The sequence below is a fragment of the Hypomesus transpacificus genome, unplaced genomic scaffold (genome assembly GCF_021917145.1).
Source record: "Hypomesus transpacificus isolate Combined female unplaced genomic scaffold, fHypTra1 scaffold_31, whole genome shotgun sequence".
NCBI lineage: Eukaryota > Metazoa > Chordata > Actinopteri > Osmeriformes > Osmeridae > Hypomesus > Hypomesus transpacificus.
The window spans coordinates 1,428,193-1,447,837 of record NW_025813837.1 but is presented as its reverse complement, the minus strand read 5'-3'; the positions used below and the strand labels follow the sequence as shown (position 1 = coordinate 1,447,837).

At 47.2% G+C, this 19,645-nt stretch overlaps 3 protein-coding genes across 3 annotated transcripts in view; 1 reads left to right on the top strand and 2 right to left on the bottom strand.

Moving 5' to 3' along the window:
- Positions 1-7: 7 nt before the first annotated feature.
- On the bottom strand, positions 8-8,796 carry LOC124463841 (lipoxygenase homology domain-containing protein 1-like). The gene is made up of 20 exons (XM_047015614.1): positions 8,360-8,796; positions 8,139-8,272; positions 7,227-7,341; positions 6,804-6,815; positions 6,437-6,517; positions 6,070-6,254; positions 5,655-5,753; positions 5,262-5,410; positions 4,254-4,377; positions 3,678-3,787; positions 3,136-3,276; positions 2,840-2,975; positions 2,378-2,538; positions 2,136-2,222; positions 1,783-1,918; positions 1,516-1,670; positions 1,119-1,279; positions 831-907; positions 547-743; positions 8-250 (listed from the first exon to the last, which is right to left on the bottom strand). The coding sequence occupies exons 1-20, from the start codon at positions 8,794-8,796 to the stop codon at positions 8-10; spliced, it is 2,940 nt and encodes a 979-aa protein (XP_046871570.1).
- A 709-nt stretch (positions 8,797-9,505) lies between these two features.
- LOC124464137 (60S ribosomal protein L37) lies at positions 9,506-11,220 on the top strand. Its single transcript, XM_047016065.1, has 4 exons — positions 9,506-9,594; positions 10,080-10,215; positions 10,468-10,552; positions 11,107-11,220. The coding sequence occupies exons 1-4, from the start codon at positions 9,592-9,594 to the stop codon at positions 11,174-11,176; spliced, it is 294 nt and encodes a 97-aa protein (XP_046872021.1). The 5' UTR covers positions 9,506-9,591; the 3' UTR covers positions 11,177-11,220.
- A 7,568-nt stretch (positions 11,221-18,788) lies between these two features.
- Positions 18,789-19,645, bottom strand: part of ptger4a (prostaglandin E receptor 4 (subtype EP4) a) — a 2,593-nt gene continuing 1,736 nt past the window's right edge. Inside the window, exon 2 of the mRNA XM_047015817.1 lies at positions 18,789-19,645. This exon is cut by the window's right edge and continues 297 nt beyond it. Coding sequence (XP_046871773.1) covers positions 19,361-19,645 — 285 coding nt within the window. The 3' untranslated portion in view covers positions 18,789-19,360.

Genomic DNA, 19,645 nt, shown 5'->3' with positions numbered 1-19,645 from the left:
ATACTGTTTATGACATTGGAAAAAAGTGCATAGAACAGTGCAGGAGAAGTGTGCTACGTTGTTCAATGTCCAGGATCTCGCTGGGGTAGATCTCCACCTCCACCTTCCCATCCGCCTCTGTCTTGCACAGCCAGCGGTGGCTGGGGAACATGTACTGCTTCCCGTGGACCGGGACCTGGATCTGCACGCTGTCCAGGAACCAACCGGCTCGCATACCCTCGTTGGTGTGGCCAATCATCAGCCGGTTGATCTGGAGGAGGCGGAGCCGGTAGATCAGTCCTTATTAATCATGTCTTCATTTAGCTGACGCTTTTATCCAAACAATGTACGGGTTTGAACCTTTGATCTCCTCATCTGAAGTTAAATGCTCTAACCTCTGAACTATATCTTTATGTGCTTTGCATTAAAGAATAATCTGGATGGATGGCAGTCAGAACATTTGACTCCACGTCACAAGGTCACAGGTTCGAATCCCTGGCCAAACATCTCTTTGGTTAAACGTGTCAACTAAACATACAAATGAATCATTTCAACTGGCAGTCCCACCTGTCCTATGTCGAAGGTCTCCACTGTAAAGATGTCCACGCGCCCTGTCTCAAAGTAGTTCCTCAGGTTGTTGTCAGACACCACCAGCATCATCTTGCTGGTGTCGCCCTTCTCCCCGTAGAGCTTCACAAACACCTTGGAGTCGGAGCTGCCTCCACTCACGTTGCCCGTCTTCACCGCCACGCGGTAGCTCACGTCTGGGGTCGGTTCGTCGAAGATTAGCGACTCATTCCACAATTCGAACGATTCATGGGTGTGCTAGAGTGACTCTGAATGGGACTCACTGTAAAGGCGCTGTCCATCTGAAAACGGCACCAACTCCCGAACAATCTGCCCGTCATCCTCATTCCGGTCCAGCCACCTGAAACAAGACGTGCGTTTCAAAAATCGGGCTGAATAAAGGAAGGATTTTCTGTCGAAAGATGGTGTGTACGTGTGTCTGTGTAGGAGTTTATGTGTATGTGTGTGTATGTAAGAGGTTGTGTGTTGGGAAGAGGTGTAGGTTCTGTAGTCAGTGGTGTGTGTCCAGGAGGAGTGTGTGTGTGTGTGGGGGGGGAGGGGAGGTGGACTACCTGCCACAGGGGAACTCCACAGCCTGAGACTCGGCCTGGCCCTCCTCTCGTACCACCACCTTGTCCAGGTACCAGCCACAGCCCCCGCCACGCCCGTCATGCCCGATGCGCACCCTGCGCACCTGGCCTATGGACACGGCCTCGACTATGAACTCATCCATCTGACCCGGGAAACGAGGAGGAGAAAGGGAAAGAGGGGGAGAGAGAGATAGAGAGAGATAGGAAAGCAAAAAGAGGGGGAGAGAGAAAGAGACAGAGGGAAAGAAGGAGAAAGAGGGAAAGATTGTCGACATCGTCGATTGTCCCTTTGGCCATTTCTTTTAAGACCGTTATTCCTATTTGGGTCACCGTCTATCTACGAGTGTCCCGTCTGCCCGACACACTCTCCGGCACTCACGCTGCCTTTCTCAAACTTGTTGACGTTGTTTTTACAGTTGACCAGCGCGCGGTCTCCCGTGTCCCCGAGGTCACCGACCATGCTCATGAAGACGGTGGCGTCCGTCCCACTGCCGCCCACGTTCCCCGTGCACACGGTCACCCGGTACTTTAGCACTAAAGACGACGTCATATGACAAGAACACACGTCGGGTCAGGCGTGAACATGCGTGTCCAGGTGTGTCGTGTGGGTGTAAGCGGGTGAGGGAGGGCGAGCAGGTGGACGTACGGGGCAGGGGTTCAGGGATGTTGTCTCCCATGGCGGGGAGCTCCCTCACAACCTCGTTGTCGTCCTCGTTGACATCCAGCCAGCGCTCACAGGAGAATTTATACTTTTCCTTGGTTAGAGTCTTCATCAGAGAGGCCTGAGAGATATCGAGAGTCAGATTGAGGTTCAAAGTGAGTGCGGCAAAGAGTCTGGGTTAGAAATGGAGTCAAATAGAGAGCGTCAGATTGGCGAGACTTAGATCGACAATCAGATTGAGAGTAGAACAGAGATTCAGATAGAGATTCAAAATGAGAAGCAGAGAATCAAACAGAGATTCAGATTCACATGCAGGGCTCATTGCTCTGTTTCCTCACCTTGCTCAAATGCCATCCTTGAAAAGGGCTCCTTTTCTCATGCCAGATACGAAACTTAGTCACTTTCCCCAGGTCAGGAAGTTCCACCTGTACAACAAAAACAACAACTATAGACAGGGCCCATCCGTCCACATGTCCGTCCATCCATCTATCGATCATCCAGCCATCGATCATCCATCCATCGATCATCCATCCATCAATCATCCATCCATCGATCATCTATCCCTCTGCGCCCGTCTCACCATGAACCTGTCCACATGGCCCTGTTCAAAGTTGTCGGTCTTGTTGTCCAGCCTCATCTCGTCTGACTTGCCCTTGTCCCCGTAGATCTGGAAGGAGACGTCTGCGTCCGTGCCGGCCCCGGGCAGGTCAGAGGTCCAGATCCACAGAGACCAGGGGTGCTCTGAGGACCAGCAGGGGGAGAGACAGCAACACAGCCACGCTCACTGCTGTGCTCAACACAGTCTGGCTAAGAACTCACTTCATGTATATGCGTGTGTACAAATCGTCCAAAACTTTAATAGTACAGTAGAACATCTATCACATTCAATGAAACCCTTCAAACTTTTATGACGTAAGATTCTGAAAGGACTTTGGTGACAAGGGTCATAACTTGGGAGATATTTAAAACCTGCATGGTACTATTATATGGGTGATTGTGGTGTTGAGTGTCACAGTGGAGATGAGAATGGGCCGAGTCTCACTCTTCTGCCTCTTCTGCCTGAGAGAGACCATCTCGTAGAGCTCTCTCTCGATGAGGCCGTCTCCCTCGTCCTCGTCCAGCCACTTGCAGCAGGGGAACGTCTGCTCGATGCCCGTGAACGGACAGAACACTACCACCTGCGCACCACACACACACACAGCACAACCTGTATGGGTCATCTCAGTGTCATCAGCTGTGTGTGGGTGTGTGTGCGTGGTTGTGTCTGTGGTTTGTTTTTCTGTTAGTGTGTCTGTGTGTTCTTACGGTGTGTCTCTGTGTGTGTTTGTGTGTGTGTACCTTTTCACAGTACCATCCGGCGCTGACCCCTCCGTTGTCGTGGCCGACGGTGACCCTGCTGAGTGGGCTGAGGAGCGCGGCGATCTCCACGGTGAAGATGTCGGTCAGGCCGCGCTCAAACTTGCCCCCCTCCAGAAACACCTGCGGGGGAAACCGCACACTCATCACACACAGTCCAGTCACACCACTGACATGAGGGCTGAATTATATTTTGACGTCAGTCGATGAGGATCGTGTTTAGAGATTTTGCTTAAACATTGTGTGATTGTGATGATTATGATGTCGTGAATACTAATGAGAAAGCCTTCATGTTTCCTTCCAGGAAAGCAGTCCAGTGTTACCTCTGTCTGTCTGATCTGCTCCCTAAACCGTGACAAGCCGCGACGTAACAGTTTCCTTGACGATGCACTGTTTAACTGCTACCACGGGGGACAGTCGACCACGCCACGTAATCGTGGCCATGGCGACCCCGCCCCTGCAGTGACAGTCTGTGTAACCCGTTACCGTGGTAACCCCTCGTTTTTTGGGGCGCCCCCTCCTACCTTGCCGCTGTTCTTCAGCCCCTTGGAGCCGTGCATGACAACGTTGATTTTGGAGTTGGTGCCAGCTCCGCGGATGGTCCCAGTCACAACCTGGACGGTGTACACGATGCCTGCAGGGTACAGTTACGTGTCGGCCAATCAGACCCCTTGCCAGCAGCTGTGTCCGTGTCGCCTTGCATCACTCACAGTCAGCCCAATACCCACGAGGGTGGTGTTCCAAAGAATGTTGTGACATGTAAAACATGATTCAGAGCCAGCCAAGGCTTTCCTTGAACAGTGATCATTGCTCATCTCATGTGGCAGTGTAATATGAAGAGGACAGTCTCAGTAGCTGCTCTACCTTCCAGGGAAGCTATTCTATGACGTTCTCCCTCACTGTCACGTCGCTAATTTGTTCACTGTAAATAAATGAACATACCGCATTTATGAATACACCTCACTGTAAATCATGGGATGCTCATGTCCACGCATCGTTTTTTTCTGACCATTTCCCATTCCCTTTGAACTTCCTGTTTCCTATTCACTTCCTGTTTCCTGTCCACTTCCTGTTTCCTGTCCACTTCCTGTGGGTCTGACCTGTGGGTTGGCTTCCTCCCACCAGGATGTCCCTCTGGATCTTCCCGTCATCCTCGTCGATGGCGAACCAGCGGCCAACAGGAAACTCGTACACCATCTTGTTCCCTAAGTCATCCAGCATCACCTGCATGAAGGAGGGGGCAGGTGTACAACCCAAAACAGATCCAATAGTATATCTAACACTCCATGTCATGAAGTGACTTAGTTTAGACTTCTAGGCAACTGCTGACATAATCAGACAGAATTCCAATATAGCTGGACTCATTTCAAATAACAATTAAACTTCAACTTTGACTTGAAACATGAACTTGGAGGAAGTGAAGCCCTGACCCCAGATGACAGATCGGGTGATTCTACACGCTCTGCATGCAAAGCCTGCAGGTCTGAACTCTGCATGAGCAGGACCAGCATCGGTTCACACATTAACGAGATCCATCCTTGTTATCGTTGCTACTAGATCCATGTCATCATGCTATCAGGGTGATCTTTGGTGTCAGTGTGTGTGAAGGCATCTGCTGAGGAACCACTCCGGTAATGACACACAGTGTCTCTTTACAGTCCGGCTAGGATGACTCATGAGCCTGTCTGTGTGTGTGCGTGTGTATCTGTGTGTGTACCTGTGTGGGTGTGTATGTGCGTACATCTCTGTGTCTGCTTGTGTGTAGGCTACTGTACCTGAGTGTGTGTGTGTGTGTGTGTGTGTGTGTGTTTGAGAGACCGTGATGTCATACTGTGTGTGGAGGGTGAAGGGCCAGTGTTCTCGGCTAAGGGGGCAGAGAAGGAGGAGGAATATCGCATGTCTTAAATACTTCCACCCAGAATGCTCTGGACACACATTGTAATCCACTGGCGTGGAGCTGGTGACAAGGCTAACATTGTTCTTCTCATGTCAAAAAGTTGTTCTAAGTAGTTCTTTACATTTGTTAATCATTTCTGTGTGCACAAGAGTGTGTGTGTGTGTGTGGGGGGGGGGGGGGGGGGGACTGCGGGAGAGTGTTTCAGAGTCACCTTGTCTAAAAACCAGCCGGCTGACGACCCTTTGTTGTTGTGTCCGATGGTGACCTTACGGATCTTTCCCAAGTTGGGAGCCTCCATGGTGAACTTGTCCTCAGTTCCTTTCTCAAAGTTGTTCTTGTCGTTGTCCAAACATCTTTCCCCTGCCACCCACGTAAAACAGTTTGATGTTTAATTCCATAGGCGGTGCATGGGATCAGTCTAGCTCAGTGGTCGAGCTGATCAAGAGGTCCTATGTTCAAATCCCCTCCCACGTGTGTCATTTAGGGTCAAAGTGAATTCATTATTATTATTTATGCCAATGCAGAAAGTCTGGAGAAACCAAAACTTAACTACTCTATTACAACCATTTTCCTTTTGGACTAATCTACTTCTTGTTGTACTCACCGGAGTCCCCAAATTCTCCAAAGATGTTGATGAAGACGTCAGCATCTGTTCCACTGCCTTTAATGTCCGCAGTAAATACGCTCAGAATGTATTTATTATCTGAGACAACAGAACAGAAGACCCAGCTGAAACTTTTACAGTAGTCATTTAACAGACGCTCTTATCCAAAGTGACTTACAGTAAGTACAGGGACATTCCCCGAGGCAAGTAGGGTGAAGTGCCTTGCCCAAGGACACAACGTCATTTTGCATGGCTGGGAATCGAACCGGCAACCTACTGATTATTAGCCTGATTCCCTAACTGCTCAGCCATCTGACTCCCTAAAACAGCATGTAGCATGCAGGCACACAGACAGGGTTTGACTTGACAAACCCTAAAGCTGGATGTTTGACAGAGTGTAAACGTGGAGACGTACATTTGGGCATGTCCATGGGGTCCATGCTCCCCAGGATGTCTCTCACAAACAGGTGGTCTGCCTCCATCTTGCTCAGCCAGTTGTTGCAGGCAAAGTAAAACCTGAGGTGGGGCCTGGTCATGTCTGTGACCACCACCCTGTCCAAGAACCAGCTGGCATTCAGACCCGTGTTGTCATGTTCTATCCTGGAGGGGAGGGGAGGGGAGGAGAGGGGAGCAGGGGAGGATGGAAGAGATGACGGGAAGAGAGAAGAGAAGAGAAGGGGGTGGAGGATATGAAAGGAAAGGAGAAGGGAGGAGAGGAGTTACAGTAGATGTTTACTCTACCGTACTTTGAGTTGTTTGTGAACCGAGCACAGAAGAGATACCTGATTTTCTTCAGTGGACCCACGTTGTGAGTTTTGATTCTGAACACATCTGTCTTGTTCTTCTCAAATGCAGTACGGCTCCTACAACAGCCGTAGCAGGCAGAAGAGATTTACTCCATTTAGGGGGCAAATCGCAAGATTCAGGTCTCAAAACACTTATTAGTTAGGCAAATCATCCAACTAACAACCAAGCAAGCACAGGACCAGATCCACAGACAAGAGAAGTTATGAGGGTTGGGTTAGGACTATGGAGAGAAATTCTCAACTCTCACGCAACAAACTGTGGAGCACATAGGAAGTCACAAAATGCTGCCTCTTCACCCTCTTAATCACATTAAATGATAAAAAAAACTAAAACACGACCTACCTCTTCTCTGTGCTGTTCCACAAGAGTAAAAACAAGAAAGCAGAGATCATGTGTTAAAACCCCTGTCGGCAATAAACCCTCGCAAAGAAAAAGACATCTGCAGGTTTAACCGTTCATTGTCTGACACGTGGACTTTACTTCTCAACGATTCCGAACGTGGATGGATGGAAGAGACTTATGGATCTCGTTTTTCATTTTCATTTACATTTAGTCATTAAGCAGACGCACTTATCCAGACGCGACTTACAGTAAATACAGGGATATTCCCCCGAGGCAAGTAGGGTGAAGTGCCTTGCCCAAGGACACAATGTCATTTTGGCACGGCCGGGAATCGAACTGGCGACCTTCAGATTACTAGCCCGCCCCCCTAACTGCTCAGCCACCTGACTCCCGTTTACAGGACAGTCCACGAGGGAGACTCACTTGCTGGCCAGATGCACCTTCGGAGTGATGCCGTATTCCCCAAACAGAGAGACAAACACGTTGGCATCAGTGCCCGCACCTATCTCGTCCCCTGTGATGGTCACCACCTCGTAAACTGGGGGATGGAGGAGATGGAGAAAGATATCGGGAGAGAGAGAGAGAACGAGGACGAGAGGGGAAAATAATAAGTGCGTTCTCTTACGATAGAGGTATAACAGTGTGGATGTAGTGTGTTACTGTGTGCATGTATGTGTGGTTGTGTCCATGCGTGTGGTCTGCATGTCCAGCTGTATAAGCTTCTCTTAGGGTTCAAGATATTTATTTTGGACAGTCATTCCATGTCAACAAACATCCTCTCATCAGGCTAGTGAACCAACCACACCAAAAAAGGACCTTTACCACAGGGTGCCAGGTGAATGTCTTCATCAACACGTGAAACACCAAGTTGTGAATGTTGCTGACGGGTGTCACGTAACAGTTAGACTGAGTTGAGATCATGCGTGTGGACACCCCGGGCTAGGGTTACCGTGACAATTACCTCAAACAATGCAACCATTTCAGCAGGCGCCAGCCAGCTGTGTGAAGCTGCCCCTCCTCTCAAATGCACTCAGCCAGAATGAGTTTACAGAGCATTGAGGATTAGAAGCATCGAAAGGTTAAGCACTTAAATCTTTTCTATGTGGATAAAGTTTCATTGCTGGTTTATGGGAGTGTTCAGACCATCCTTAACTCGTCCCATAAGATACATTTCTGCTAATGAGTCATTGTGAGAATGATAGGAGTCATTTTTTCCATTTCATTTGGTTGTTGTCTTTTTGGCTGTAGTGAGGGAAATATTTGTTATTGTATATTTTTTTAAGTTAAAAATAGAGTTATATCTATTTAAAAAATTGATAAAACATAGAAAAGTACCTTTTTTCTTGTGGTACTCATCCTCATAGTTCTCTACGGCTTCTGGCTCGTAGGTCCTGAGTTCGTTCTCATAAATCTCCACGTAGTTCTCCACCTTCTTCTTCTTGCCTTTTCCCTTCTTGGTGTCTTCCTCACTGTCGCCCCTCACCGAGCTCTTCTTCTTTTTCTCTTTCTTCTTCTTCTTCTTCTCATCCTCCTCTTCGTCTCCAGGCGGCAAATACCCCTCTTTATCCTTCTTGGATTTTTTATCGTCATCTTTGGACTTCTTGTCCTTGGAGCCCATGTCTGGGTCCCGTGTGTCCTCGACGGAGGGCTTTTTCTTCTTCTTGGTTTCCTTTCTGGTGGTCTTTACGATGTCAGGGAGACTCTCAGCCCTCTTCCTGCTCCTGGAGCCCGCATGGTGGCCATCTTCATCGTCTGTACTCTGAGATTCGTCGCTTGTCGCCCCATCCTTGGGCTTCTTTTTCTTCTTTTTGACCTTCTTGCTGTTCTCACACTTCCTCTCGCTTCTCCTCACGTCAGGCTCGGATGAGTCACGGCTGTGCTCCTGGAATTTCGTCGTCCTCCTGGTCCCCTTGCTCTCTGCCTCCTGATCTTCTGGGACCTCGTCATCCGGCTCTTTGATTCCCTCCCTTGGTTTTTTTTCTTTCTGGGGCATCTTTAATTTATTTACTTACCTTGTAACTGTAACCGATTGGCCCGAGTTCCGGGAACAGGAAACTTGATTAAAGTGACCTGAGGTGCATACACAGTGACCCTCGGGTCAGGTCCAAGGCAGCCGGCCGCTGAGGCTGCTGGATACCAGGTCCGAGAGTGGCGGCAGGCTGGCTCAGAGGTGTCAGGGCTGCCCTACTCTCCTGTAGCTCCTGGCCTGAAACAGCAAGGCTACACTCACCGTGACCTCATTAAATATTACTACCACATCTTGCTGTCACACGGCCAGGGCAGGACCAGCGAAAATGGAAGCTAGCCAGAAAGATCTAGACCTACACTACAGGGAAACGGCTTGTGGGGTGTTAGGTGCCTTTAAACATAATAAATGGGTTTAGTCTCAAAACACTGACAGGCCTCTAGGAAAGATCTCTCTACACACATTCATATATTATTTGAAAGGGTTGAACACAGGACTATATATGATTTTAAATAATCAGAAGTGTAGTTCACAAAGAAAGATATATTCTGAAATAAAAATATTTTACATGTAGAGAATTATATGATAAAAAAACTGCTTCACTGTCTTCACTTGTCTGTGTTTATACAATACCTTTGAAAACCGAAATATGCATAAAATGCTTTTTTACACGTATTTATTTTAATAGCTGGAACTAAGGTTTCAGCGCGCCCTTGTTTGGATATGACACATGATGGTGTAACACCCGAATGACTACGGAAGAGATTTACCGTCACACCGTTACCGGTATCCGGTCTCTATCGTGTCAGCTTCGCTGCTAAGATGGTAAGAGCGGATAGCTGTGTAACTCAAACAATCCTAATTCATCAGTTTTGCCAATCACTGTCCGCCACCCACCACTTTACTGTTGTGAACTTTTAGGTTTCGTTCTATCACAAACTCCAAGCATTTTTGGTCGATGATGTTTGTATCAAGGACAATTGGTTGAATCTCCGGAAACTTAAAGTCAGTGTAGCCATCCATGTATCTGACAGTGAACTGCAGACTTCATTCAAACACCTGTTTGTGAACTTTTGTCGAGACCTATCAACTTATTATATAAGAACCTTGTTGCATTTCCCCTTTAAATCGTTTTTAATTTTATAGCATCCTACTCTTTTTAGTAGACTAGTGGATGGCAACAGACTCATTTAAATCCAGCTGTTTGGCATCTTGGACAGTAAAAGAGAAGCCCATTTTCTACGTCCAGGTCACAATATTTGAGAACCACTTGACTTATGTCATAGTTTTAAACTACGTCTCTCCTACAGACGAAGGGAACATCGTCTTTCGGAAAACGTCGCAACAAGACGCACGCTTTGTGTCGTCGATGCGGCTCCAAGGCTTACCATCTTCAGAAGTCTGAGTGTGGTAAATGCGGTTACCCCGCCAAGCGCAAGAGGAGTTGTAAGTCTCAAGTTACCCAGTAACAAACTTCAACCTGCTTTTGTATCAGCCTCAGAAACATGCTTTATCCTTTCTGAACTCGTTGTTAAAACAAATACTGATGTCCAAACCTGGTTCATTTTCAAGTTTGGAGCCTACAATCGACATTTTACCGTTGCTTTAACACGTCTCTGGGCTGTTGGCTGTTTTCTCTTTTTCCACCTCCTTCCTCCACCCCCCTGGTTCTAACATGTCCACCCCCCTCTCCGACAGATAACTGGAGTGCCAAGGCCAAGAGACGCAACACTACCGGTACTGGGCGTCTCAGACACCTGAGGGTGGTGTACCGCAGGTTCAGGTGAGTCCCACCCCCTTCCTCTCTGCTCAGGGCTGGGGGCCTGGTGGGTTTGGGTCCGCTCACCTGGAATGTATCTAGGGTGCTTGTGAGGGCTGTCGGTGGTGTTGCTGCAGACTCAACTTGTAGGTTACGTCTTGGCTGTGCAAAGATGGGGCCCCTGTTTGTGTTTGGTCGGCTGAAAGAAAAAAAAAGGAGTATATGCACCCAACACTTGCTCTTTGTCTAGTTTCTACTTTGCATTGTTACACCTTGTACACCTATAGCTTCTCTTAACTCCTGGAGTGTGAGGGTTAGTCAGGTTTGTGTTAAACCAGCTGACCAACTGGTCCTGACTTAGCTCCTTCTCTTATTGATTTGTGTGTGTGCTGGGTGGTAGTGGTTAATGTTGTGATCTGACGAGTTAGCTCAGCTCGACCTCAGTTTGACCTGTATTGCTACAGCTTAGAGCTTTTTGACTGTTCCTGGAGAGCTACCTGTTGTTAATAATAATACAAATAATCCAATCGTTTCTGACACATGCTTTGTGGTGTTTCTTGTCCCCTGTGGTTTTTCAGGAACGGCTTCCGTGAGGGAACGGCTCCCAAACCCAAGAGGGCCGCCGTGGCTGCCTCCAGCTCCTCTTAGTCCCCCTCTCCCCATCCCCGTCTGAAATAAAGAGACAGTCAACATCTCAGCCTCCTGGCCTTTTCCTTCTGACAACACTTCATGACTCGAGAGCAGCCTTTCTTCATCCCTACTCCTGGAGACTCCTTGGATGTTTTCGATGTGTACCTGCTTCTTCAACACACCTGATTCAAATGAATGGTTGTTATGATCAGGGCTTGATAACGACCGTTCATTTGAATCAGGTGTGTTGAAGCAGGTACATATCTACAACATACAGGCCAGTGGGACCTGAGGACCAGGGTTGATGACCACTGATGCACAGTACACAACACTGCTTTTCCACATCTTTGTGTTATGGAGGTTTCCTCCTGGCCTGCAGAGGGAGACATTTCATTACACCCTGGTTATATACCATTTGATTACAGGGAAGGCGAGATGGGGCCCAAGTAATGATGTCCCCAGTTGTGTGAGTAGTCAGACATGCGAAGGTTGTTTATCCAGTGAGAAAGTTGGATTGACAGCAGAAGTGCACACAGGCTAGTTATCATCCTTAAAGAGTTGCTTCCTGTACATGAGCTGGCAGCCTCCAGCTTCCTCACATCTGAGAACATGAGGGATGGGAGAGGCGGAGAGGAAGTGTTTATCTACAAACACCAGACAGTTCAGGCCTGTCATCTTGGATTCAAAGGCCCCTGTTCTCTGTGTGGTAGTGATGTTCTGGACTAACCCAGTACCATGACATGGTCTTTATAAACACTGTAAAACATGTTTTTGGTTGTTGGCTGGTTTCAGTTGACATAGCTCCAACAAGATTGGCATAAACAGTTTTTGAGTTAGAAATGTGATTGTTTTTGTGTATATACATTTTCAACTAGGAAGTATTTGAAACATTCCATATGTCTGCAAATTAAACATAACATATATAGGCAAACTCACAATGAGACAGGTGTAATGAACGAAGGCCTCTTCACAGCTGTTGTAGCTTAGAACTGTCCTTAGATGGAGTTGCTGGATGCCTACCTTGTTCCAGAACACCCCAAACCAGATGGCCAGAAGGCCTGTTCCTTTAAGGCTCATTCCATTCAAAAGATCAATGAGGACAAAAGAAACATGTTGTTGGAAGTCCACATGACAAGCTTTCAGGTCGATGTTGGTGACTGAAACATTGTGTGTGAGGGGTGAGATGCGTTGCAGTGAAATGCTTTCCAGGCATCACAAACGACTTATTTTCTATTAGAATCCAGGAGTTTTATGAGAACAAACCTTGTCCTGATGGTGAAGACGCAGTACAAGACTCTGCAAATAAACATGATGGTGACTCCCACCGCCAGGAAGCAGGATGTAGAATCGGAAGTGCAGAGGCGATTGGCTGACCAAGCAGGAAGTGTGTGGAACAGAGTTGTGGTCAGTAGAGCTCTAAGGACAAGGCCAAGAGTTGGGGACAAGGACCCTGAGAAGGCCTGGTATTGTGGCAGTTGGAGAACAATTAGTTATGTAACAGAGTTTCTGGTTGGGCAGTTTTGGACCAGTCTCTGAAAGTATATGTTATCTTAATGAAAGTGACCTTCCGTAAAAATACAGGCTGAATAATACAAATGTTCTGACAAAACTTGAAAAATGCATTTGTTGGATAAGCAAGATAAGGTTAGGGTGATTAATTGATACTCTGATTACATTTCCTTTAGAGGAGTAGTGAGTTTCCTTTTCTGCTGTTACCGATGCTGAAGAGGAAGAGTTTCTTTTAACTTGATACAGTGTTCAAAGTTGGCACTTCAACATCCATGAAACTCAAAAGTTGCCATTTTCACAGTCTCTTTTGTAAGTGAAAGGTTAAATATACATTCCAGTATCACTTTCAAACAGGTACATTTCAGAAGGGCTGGTCTTTCCCTCTACGCTGATCTTCAGTCACTAATGGAGCAGGATGTGGTACATGAAGTTAGTACCTCAGTGACCTCATGCTGATGCTCAAAGTTTTTGTGATGTGTTTTCGCAGCTGGGAGGCCTAGCTCCAAAGACCTCAGTCTTGGTCATTCACTCTCCCCTGAGCACGCCGCGAAGAATCCACAGATCAGAGTTCGTCTCTGAGGACACTGTTGGGATGTTCCGACACAAACATCTGACCGTACGGCTTCAAAGGTCAGACATTTTAACTGATTTACTGTGCGGAAGGAAGTTTGCTTCTTATCTCTAAAGGGAGGACAGGCGGGGGCACACAAGAACAATCCATCATGTTCTAGAACAATCTGAAAACGGGTTGTACTGGACTAGGATGCTGTGAGTGAGATGTCCGGCTTTGACACAATGGTGTCGTTCAGCCCTCAGAAAATTGTTATGAATGGTAAAAAGAAACCAGGACTCGAACACATCTTTTTTGACAGTTTAATGGCAAGGCTGATTTAAAAGAGGAGTGAATGAGGAGTTTATGAGATGTAGATTAAAGCTGTTAACTCTGCACCTCTGTCCAGAATGATTAAAGGAAGGTTGGTCAGCAAACAAAGCAAGGTGTGTTAAAAGGTCCATGTAAAAATGAATAAACATCCACAACAATTTAGTGTCGTGTTAAGAAGCCATAGCTATTGGCTATCCCTACACTCCTCTGTTTCTGTCTTAGTGAGGCCTCGGAGAACCGGGCCTTCAGCCTCGAGAGAAAACCAGGGAAGAGAAGATCCTCCTCTTTCCCAGAAACGCTCTCTGGCTCCAGTCTGATGGACTTCAGGTCTGCTTCCCCTCAGGTCATGACGTGTGTGGATGGCTCCGCTCCCCACAAGCACACTTAGGAGGCGATATTGGATATCCAGTGAGAGCTGGACCCTGTTGCTTACCTCTGCCCAACCCCTGTTAAAGCACTCACCCCACACTGACATGAGCCACTAACAATTAGGACCACTGGCAGGCGCCGTGGAAACTAGTCTCCTTGGATGCAGCAGAAAAACGAAGAACGACAATAACTCCCAGCTAGCATTGGCGGGGGATCTTGTCAATGACAGTACTTTATGTACGTCAGGGATGTAAAGTGGTGAGCATACTGTTATTCGCCCGCCCCCCCCCCCCCCCCCCCCCCATCCCTGTACCACCCCCCAACCATGCGGCTTCTCTAGTGGGCACTAGGGGGATCCTCATCGCGTAAACAAGTCTACTGTGTCTGATGTTGATGTTGACAAACTCACTCAAGGATGAATGGGAAGATGTTGCTGTTCTCACAAATATGTGATATGAATAAACTCCCCCCCCCCCCACTTAAAGACGTACTACACCTTACCTTAACCCTGTTATCCTCAAATTTACTAACATCTTTCGTCCTTGGGTATAATTTGACCCCAGCTATTCTAAGGTTACATGAACTGCCATGCAAAGTGTTGCCCAAAACATATATGCCGTGTATGTCTGCAGCTTGCTTATCAGTATGTTGTGATGTTAGTCATAGGAGTTTGTGTTGGCTCTATTGTAGGGTGGACCAGTGGAGGATCCAGGAGTCTTTGTTGTTGCTTTCTGCCTGCCAAGGTCATGTGACCCGTCCACTAGACCTTGTTTCTGTCTCGGGCGCTCCAGAACACTTCAGAATGTTCCCACGACTTCCATAGGCCAAAAGACCCTCTGACCTCAATCCCTCACTCAACTCACCTGATTGGACGAAAGCCTTTTTTTCTTCTTTTTTTTTACCATCATCATACCCAAAACAAATAATACATATTTTGCTGGGCGAACTCAATGACATATCCTATGATGTTGTACAGTACACACAGAACCAGTTGTACTCTCCAGAGGCATGCTCACCGAATAACAAAAACACACAGCTGTAGAATGTAGAAAGCAGTTTACTGTCAATCAAATGTGGCTGAGGAAGTTAGACCCTTGTGGAATTCTGCTTTGGTCTTGTAGCACGTTTAGGTTCACATGCGATTCGTTTCCCATCTAACAGGCACTTTTCCCAGCAGCGAGGTTAATACTGTGCTTATATGGTCTGTTTGCAGGTAAGGTCTGGGTTACAGAATTGTGAGGTGCTGGTTGCTCACATAACAAATCACGACATGCCGCACGGCAATTATTTGCAAGATCTAAATTGTTCCAGACCATTATTAGCTAGGGCCCGATTTGAGGAGTTGCTTGTAGGTAACCTGAGCCTTCAGCTGAACTGGGTACCAACCTCTCTGGATAAGCTCAGAGGAAAACGTACTGATGTGTTCTGCAGTAGATCATCAATCATAAAGACATTGTGTGTGTTGTGTGTGTGTGTGTATGTGGGGCTCCCCAGCAGCTACGTTACATAACCTATAAAGAAAATGATAAAGACAGTTCTTCAGGGTTATGTAAAAGTAGCCTACTCTGTCCTCTCCAAACCCACGGAGCGAGGACCCGAGCTGGCTGGCGCCCGACAGCAGCTGGGAAGCCCTCCTCGTTTCCAGTAGGTCTGTCGCACCTCTTCAAATACGTCTAAACGCCGCTCCGCTTCCGACCCGAATATGAGACCTAACAGAGGCGGAAATCCCGGGGGAGACAGGGGGGACACGACCCCCCGACACAACCCCCCCATCCTGGGAAAAATATGATTCGTTCCCCTCAATAAATCACTTCAAATATAAGGACATTTAAATAATATTAATAGTATATTTTCTACATATTACAAGGCAGGCTATGTGTTACAGAAGTCATTTTGGTGTCCCCCTCAGGAATTACTCTTGAGAAAATATAATTCATCATATCATTGTCCCCCCCAAAATTGATACCAGATTTTCGCCACTGGTTGATAATAGAATGAGCTGCAGCATGGTTCTTAAATAACAGTACAGTTTACAAGGTAGGAAGGCATGCTGCTTTGAAGAAGACAGGATATTGCCAATTCCATTACAACCTTACAGTTTAGCATGAGATTCTCAGTAAACAGGTAGAGGCCATTTTGTGATTTTTCGAGCGTGATAGAGAGATAGTCTGTAATGTAAAATACTCCCTAACTTGCTTCCCTTTTTATTTGACTGACCAACATAAAGCAGATTCATTTATAGATGTCTTCTCTTTTCTGTGACGAACACACACACGCGTGCCCACACAGACCAGACACAGTCAACACAACCACACACAGACGGGTCTCTCTCACTACCACACTGTAGGCTACTCAGCATTTTTGGGTGTTGCAGATGAACACAACAAACCATGACCATGTTTGGACTCGGACTGTCTTGCGGTTAACAAATGACGCAAGTAAAAGGTGTTTAAAGACACTAATGCCTGCATAATATCATTCTTGTCCAGAACAAGCATGACGGGGCAGTGAAGGTCCAGTCTAATTTGTTGATACTTAGCCTACTGATGTCTCTGGTGTCTCTCAGGCTCTCCAACTGGCTCCTGACTCTTTATTTTTTAATCCGCAAAATCGGAAACAAGACAGAACATTTCCATATTTTGTTCAAATATCTGATTATCAGGTTCCGTGGGTCATCTTGAATGACTAGAAGTTTCCTATTTGCTTAGGCTGGTATTACATAAAAATGGGGATCAAAGTTTTTAATTAACAGCTGATTTCATGGGAACTAGCTGTGTGTAGTGTTGTTTTTAAAACCCTTGAGTTCGGCCTGTATTCTGGGGGTCTGTGTATGTTTGTGTGGGGCTTAACAGAGTCAAAAGGTTGTCTAATTCCTAGCCTGAAGCTCCACGACCACCAGTCTCCCTCCAAACCCTGGTGGAGTCGCAACGATGTAGACCAGAATCCACCCCTGGGAACCCACACGCTCTCCCCTCACCTGCTATCAAGAAGTTTGATCTTCATAAACTGACAACATGCCACAGGATGTCGTACCACACGTGTCTGTCACGGATAATCCCTCGCTGCTATCATCTGTTGTGTGCACGAGGCCTCGGCTCAAAGCATTCCGGATTCCATGGGACATGTCCTGAGGTGCAGGTGACGGTGATGGGGAGAGGAGGCCTCCTGCTGTGTGTCCGTCTTCAGCCAACAGCACGCTGGGGACAGGAGAAGAAGGAAGGAAGGGGAGAGGAGGGAGGGCAGAGGAGCGGAGATAAGGGGAGGGGAGGAGGTGGGAGGAGAGGAGAGGGGATGGGAGGAGCGGGGAGGAAAGGAGAGGAGAGGGGAGGAGAGGGGAGGAGAGGAGAGGAGAGGGGAGGAGAGGGGAGGAGAGGGGAGGAGAGGAGAGGGGAGGAGAGGGGAGGAGAGGGGAGGAGAGGGGAGGGGGTGAAGGGAAGGTGAGGAGAAAGGAGAGGAGAAGAGGAAAGGATAGAAGAGGAGACATTACATATGACAGGGGGCAAGAGGGGAAAAAAGAGGAGCCAGAGACAGGAAAGTATTCAGGAAAGAGAAGATGGAGACCAGAGGACTGAGAACAGGGCATCAGCCTGACGTGAGTTATTGGGATGCCAAACAGCCTTGTTTGTTTCCTTGGTTACTGAGGAAAGGAATAGGAGCTGTCTTATTGGTCTCTTGTTATACTGGGGTGGAGAGGAAGTTATGCACTCTGTAACAACAAGAACTTTAACCTTGACCTCCACCCTGGACCTTAACTTTTCACTTTACCTTTAAAATCTAAACAAAAAAATCTTCTTCTTTAAAAAAATTATTCTCAGTTGAGTCTTTTTTTTGGCAACCCGCCTGGTTTCATGATTATTGGTGTAATGTGAAAAATGTCATATTGTGTGTACATAAATGAAATATGATATTTCTGATATATGAAATATATTCTGATATTTTCAGAAAATGTACCTCCCTACCTATTTCCATATGTGCCAACCCTTCACAGGGAATGACGAGGAACTGCCTATGAAATAGATGGCTGAACATCATACAGCAACGCTGCGAACCAATTGCTTCTCACATCCAAATTACATTCGAATGAATCCCCCTCCCGCTGTCATTATTCCAGAGGGTATTCTCACACTCTGTGTGTCAATATCCCTCTCTGCTGTGTGTTTGCACTAGCCACTGTGTTGCTTGTTTAGCTCAATCACGTTGAAATGAAGCCAGAGATCATATTTATTGTTTCATGAAGGAAACGTCTTCAGACAGTTTATTTCCTGGGAAGGCTGCCTTTGGCCCGTCAGCTTGGTGTGTGTGTGTGTGTGTGTGTGCCTTTGTGTGGTCAGATCCAGGGTTCTTTTGCTTTTGAACCGTGAACTCATTTCTGATTAGCGATGAACGGCAGTATGTCGGTGTTGGTCTGACGAGATAGGATGCTGTACGCTGTGGAACGCTTTGGCCGGGTCTTATCAAAGACATCTGTTTGACTTAATGAGGGGTCAGAAATCGACCGTTGACCTCCTTCAGGAACCTAGGATTCGGACACTGAACGTCCTGATTATATTCATGGTTTCCGGTTAGCTATTTTTCCTCCAGTTACAGTATTACTGAACTGTATATTTTTATATTGCTGTAGTCATTCGATACCTTGGCCTTAAATGTTTAGAACAAGGTATCAAACACACAGACTCATAATATTTCTCCCCCTCTCTCTTATACACACACACATGCACACACACATTCATACACACACTGCTGAAGCTTTGAGTTGCTTGTCAACGTTTCACTCACACAAGCTAGAAGTTCCAGCAGTGATTTCATAATACTGGACTGGAGTCATGAAAACAAAGATCTCCAAACAAGGATAGAGCAGTACTGAGAATCAGCTCATTTAATTCATTCTATGTGAATATTGCTTACATGAATGATCTATGATATGCATACAAGCACATTTAACTTCAAGCACATTAAACCTGCAATCATAAACCGGATATCTTTACATGGATGCTAGAACACAATATCTTTGACAACAGGCTATGTGGATACCATACCATCACAAAGCAAGATCCAACAACAGAAGCCTTCTCATGGAGAAGAATACAAATATAACTTTCAAAAAGTCACACACACACACACGTGAACCTTAATGAAAACCCGAATGCTGTGAAAAATACAAATAGTCCACGCTCACCTTCCAGGACCTTCCGACAGAGGAACCAGAGTCCCAACAGTGTCCCAATGTTCACCCTCACAACCCTGACCTGAACCCAGTATCCTGACAGGTCAGGTCGCCAGTTTCATGTTGAAATAATGACACAACAATGACTAAGAGGCTCTGGCCTATCACAGTAGACCCCTTAGGAGGTCTAAGTCTGGCTCTGCTAGAGATTCAGCCAGGTTCCATGAGGGAGAACAGTCTGACAGGCAGTCTATGGAAGACCTCCGACCTTCAGCCTTCAAATGCATTTCTCCTGGCCAGGCTCAGTGCTCAGCGAGACGTGCAGCGTCTGCTCTTTGGGACAGGGCTGAGAGGAGTCCTCCGCGCGGAGGTCCGTGGCCGACACGTGGTTCCCCTCTCCGCTGCCCACCTCCGTGCTGCTCTGCTCGGACGAGTCGGAGCCTCGGGGGTCTTCCCCGGAGGAAGGGCGGGACCTGTAGTGGTCGTCCGTGAGACGACAGCTTCCTGTGTGGGCCTGGCGGCCCTCGGGCAGGTAGAGGAGGGTCTGGGAGGTGCTGCTGGC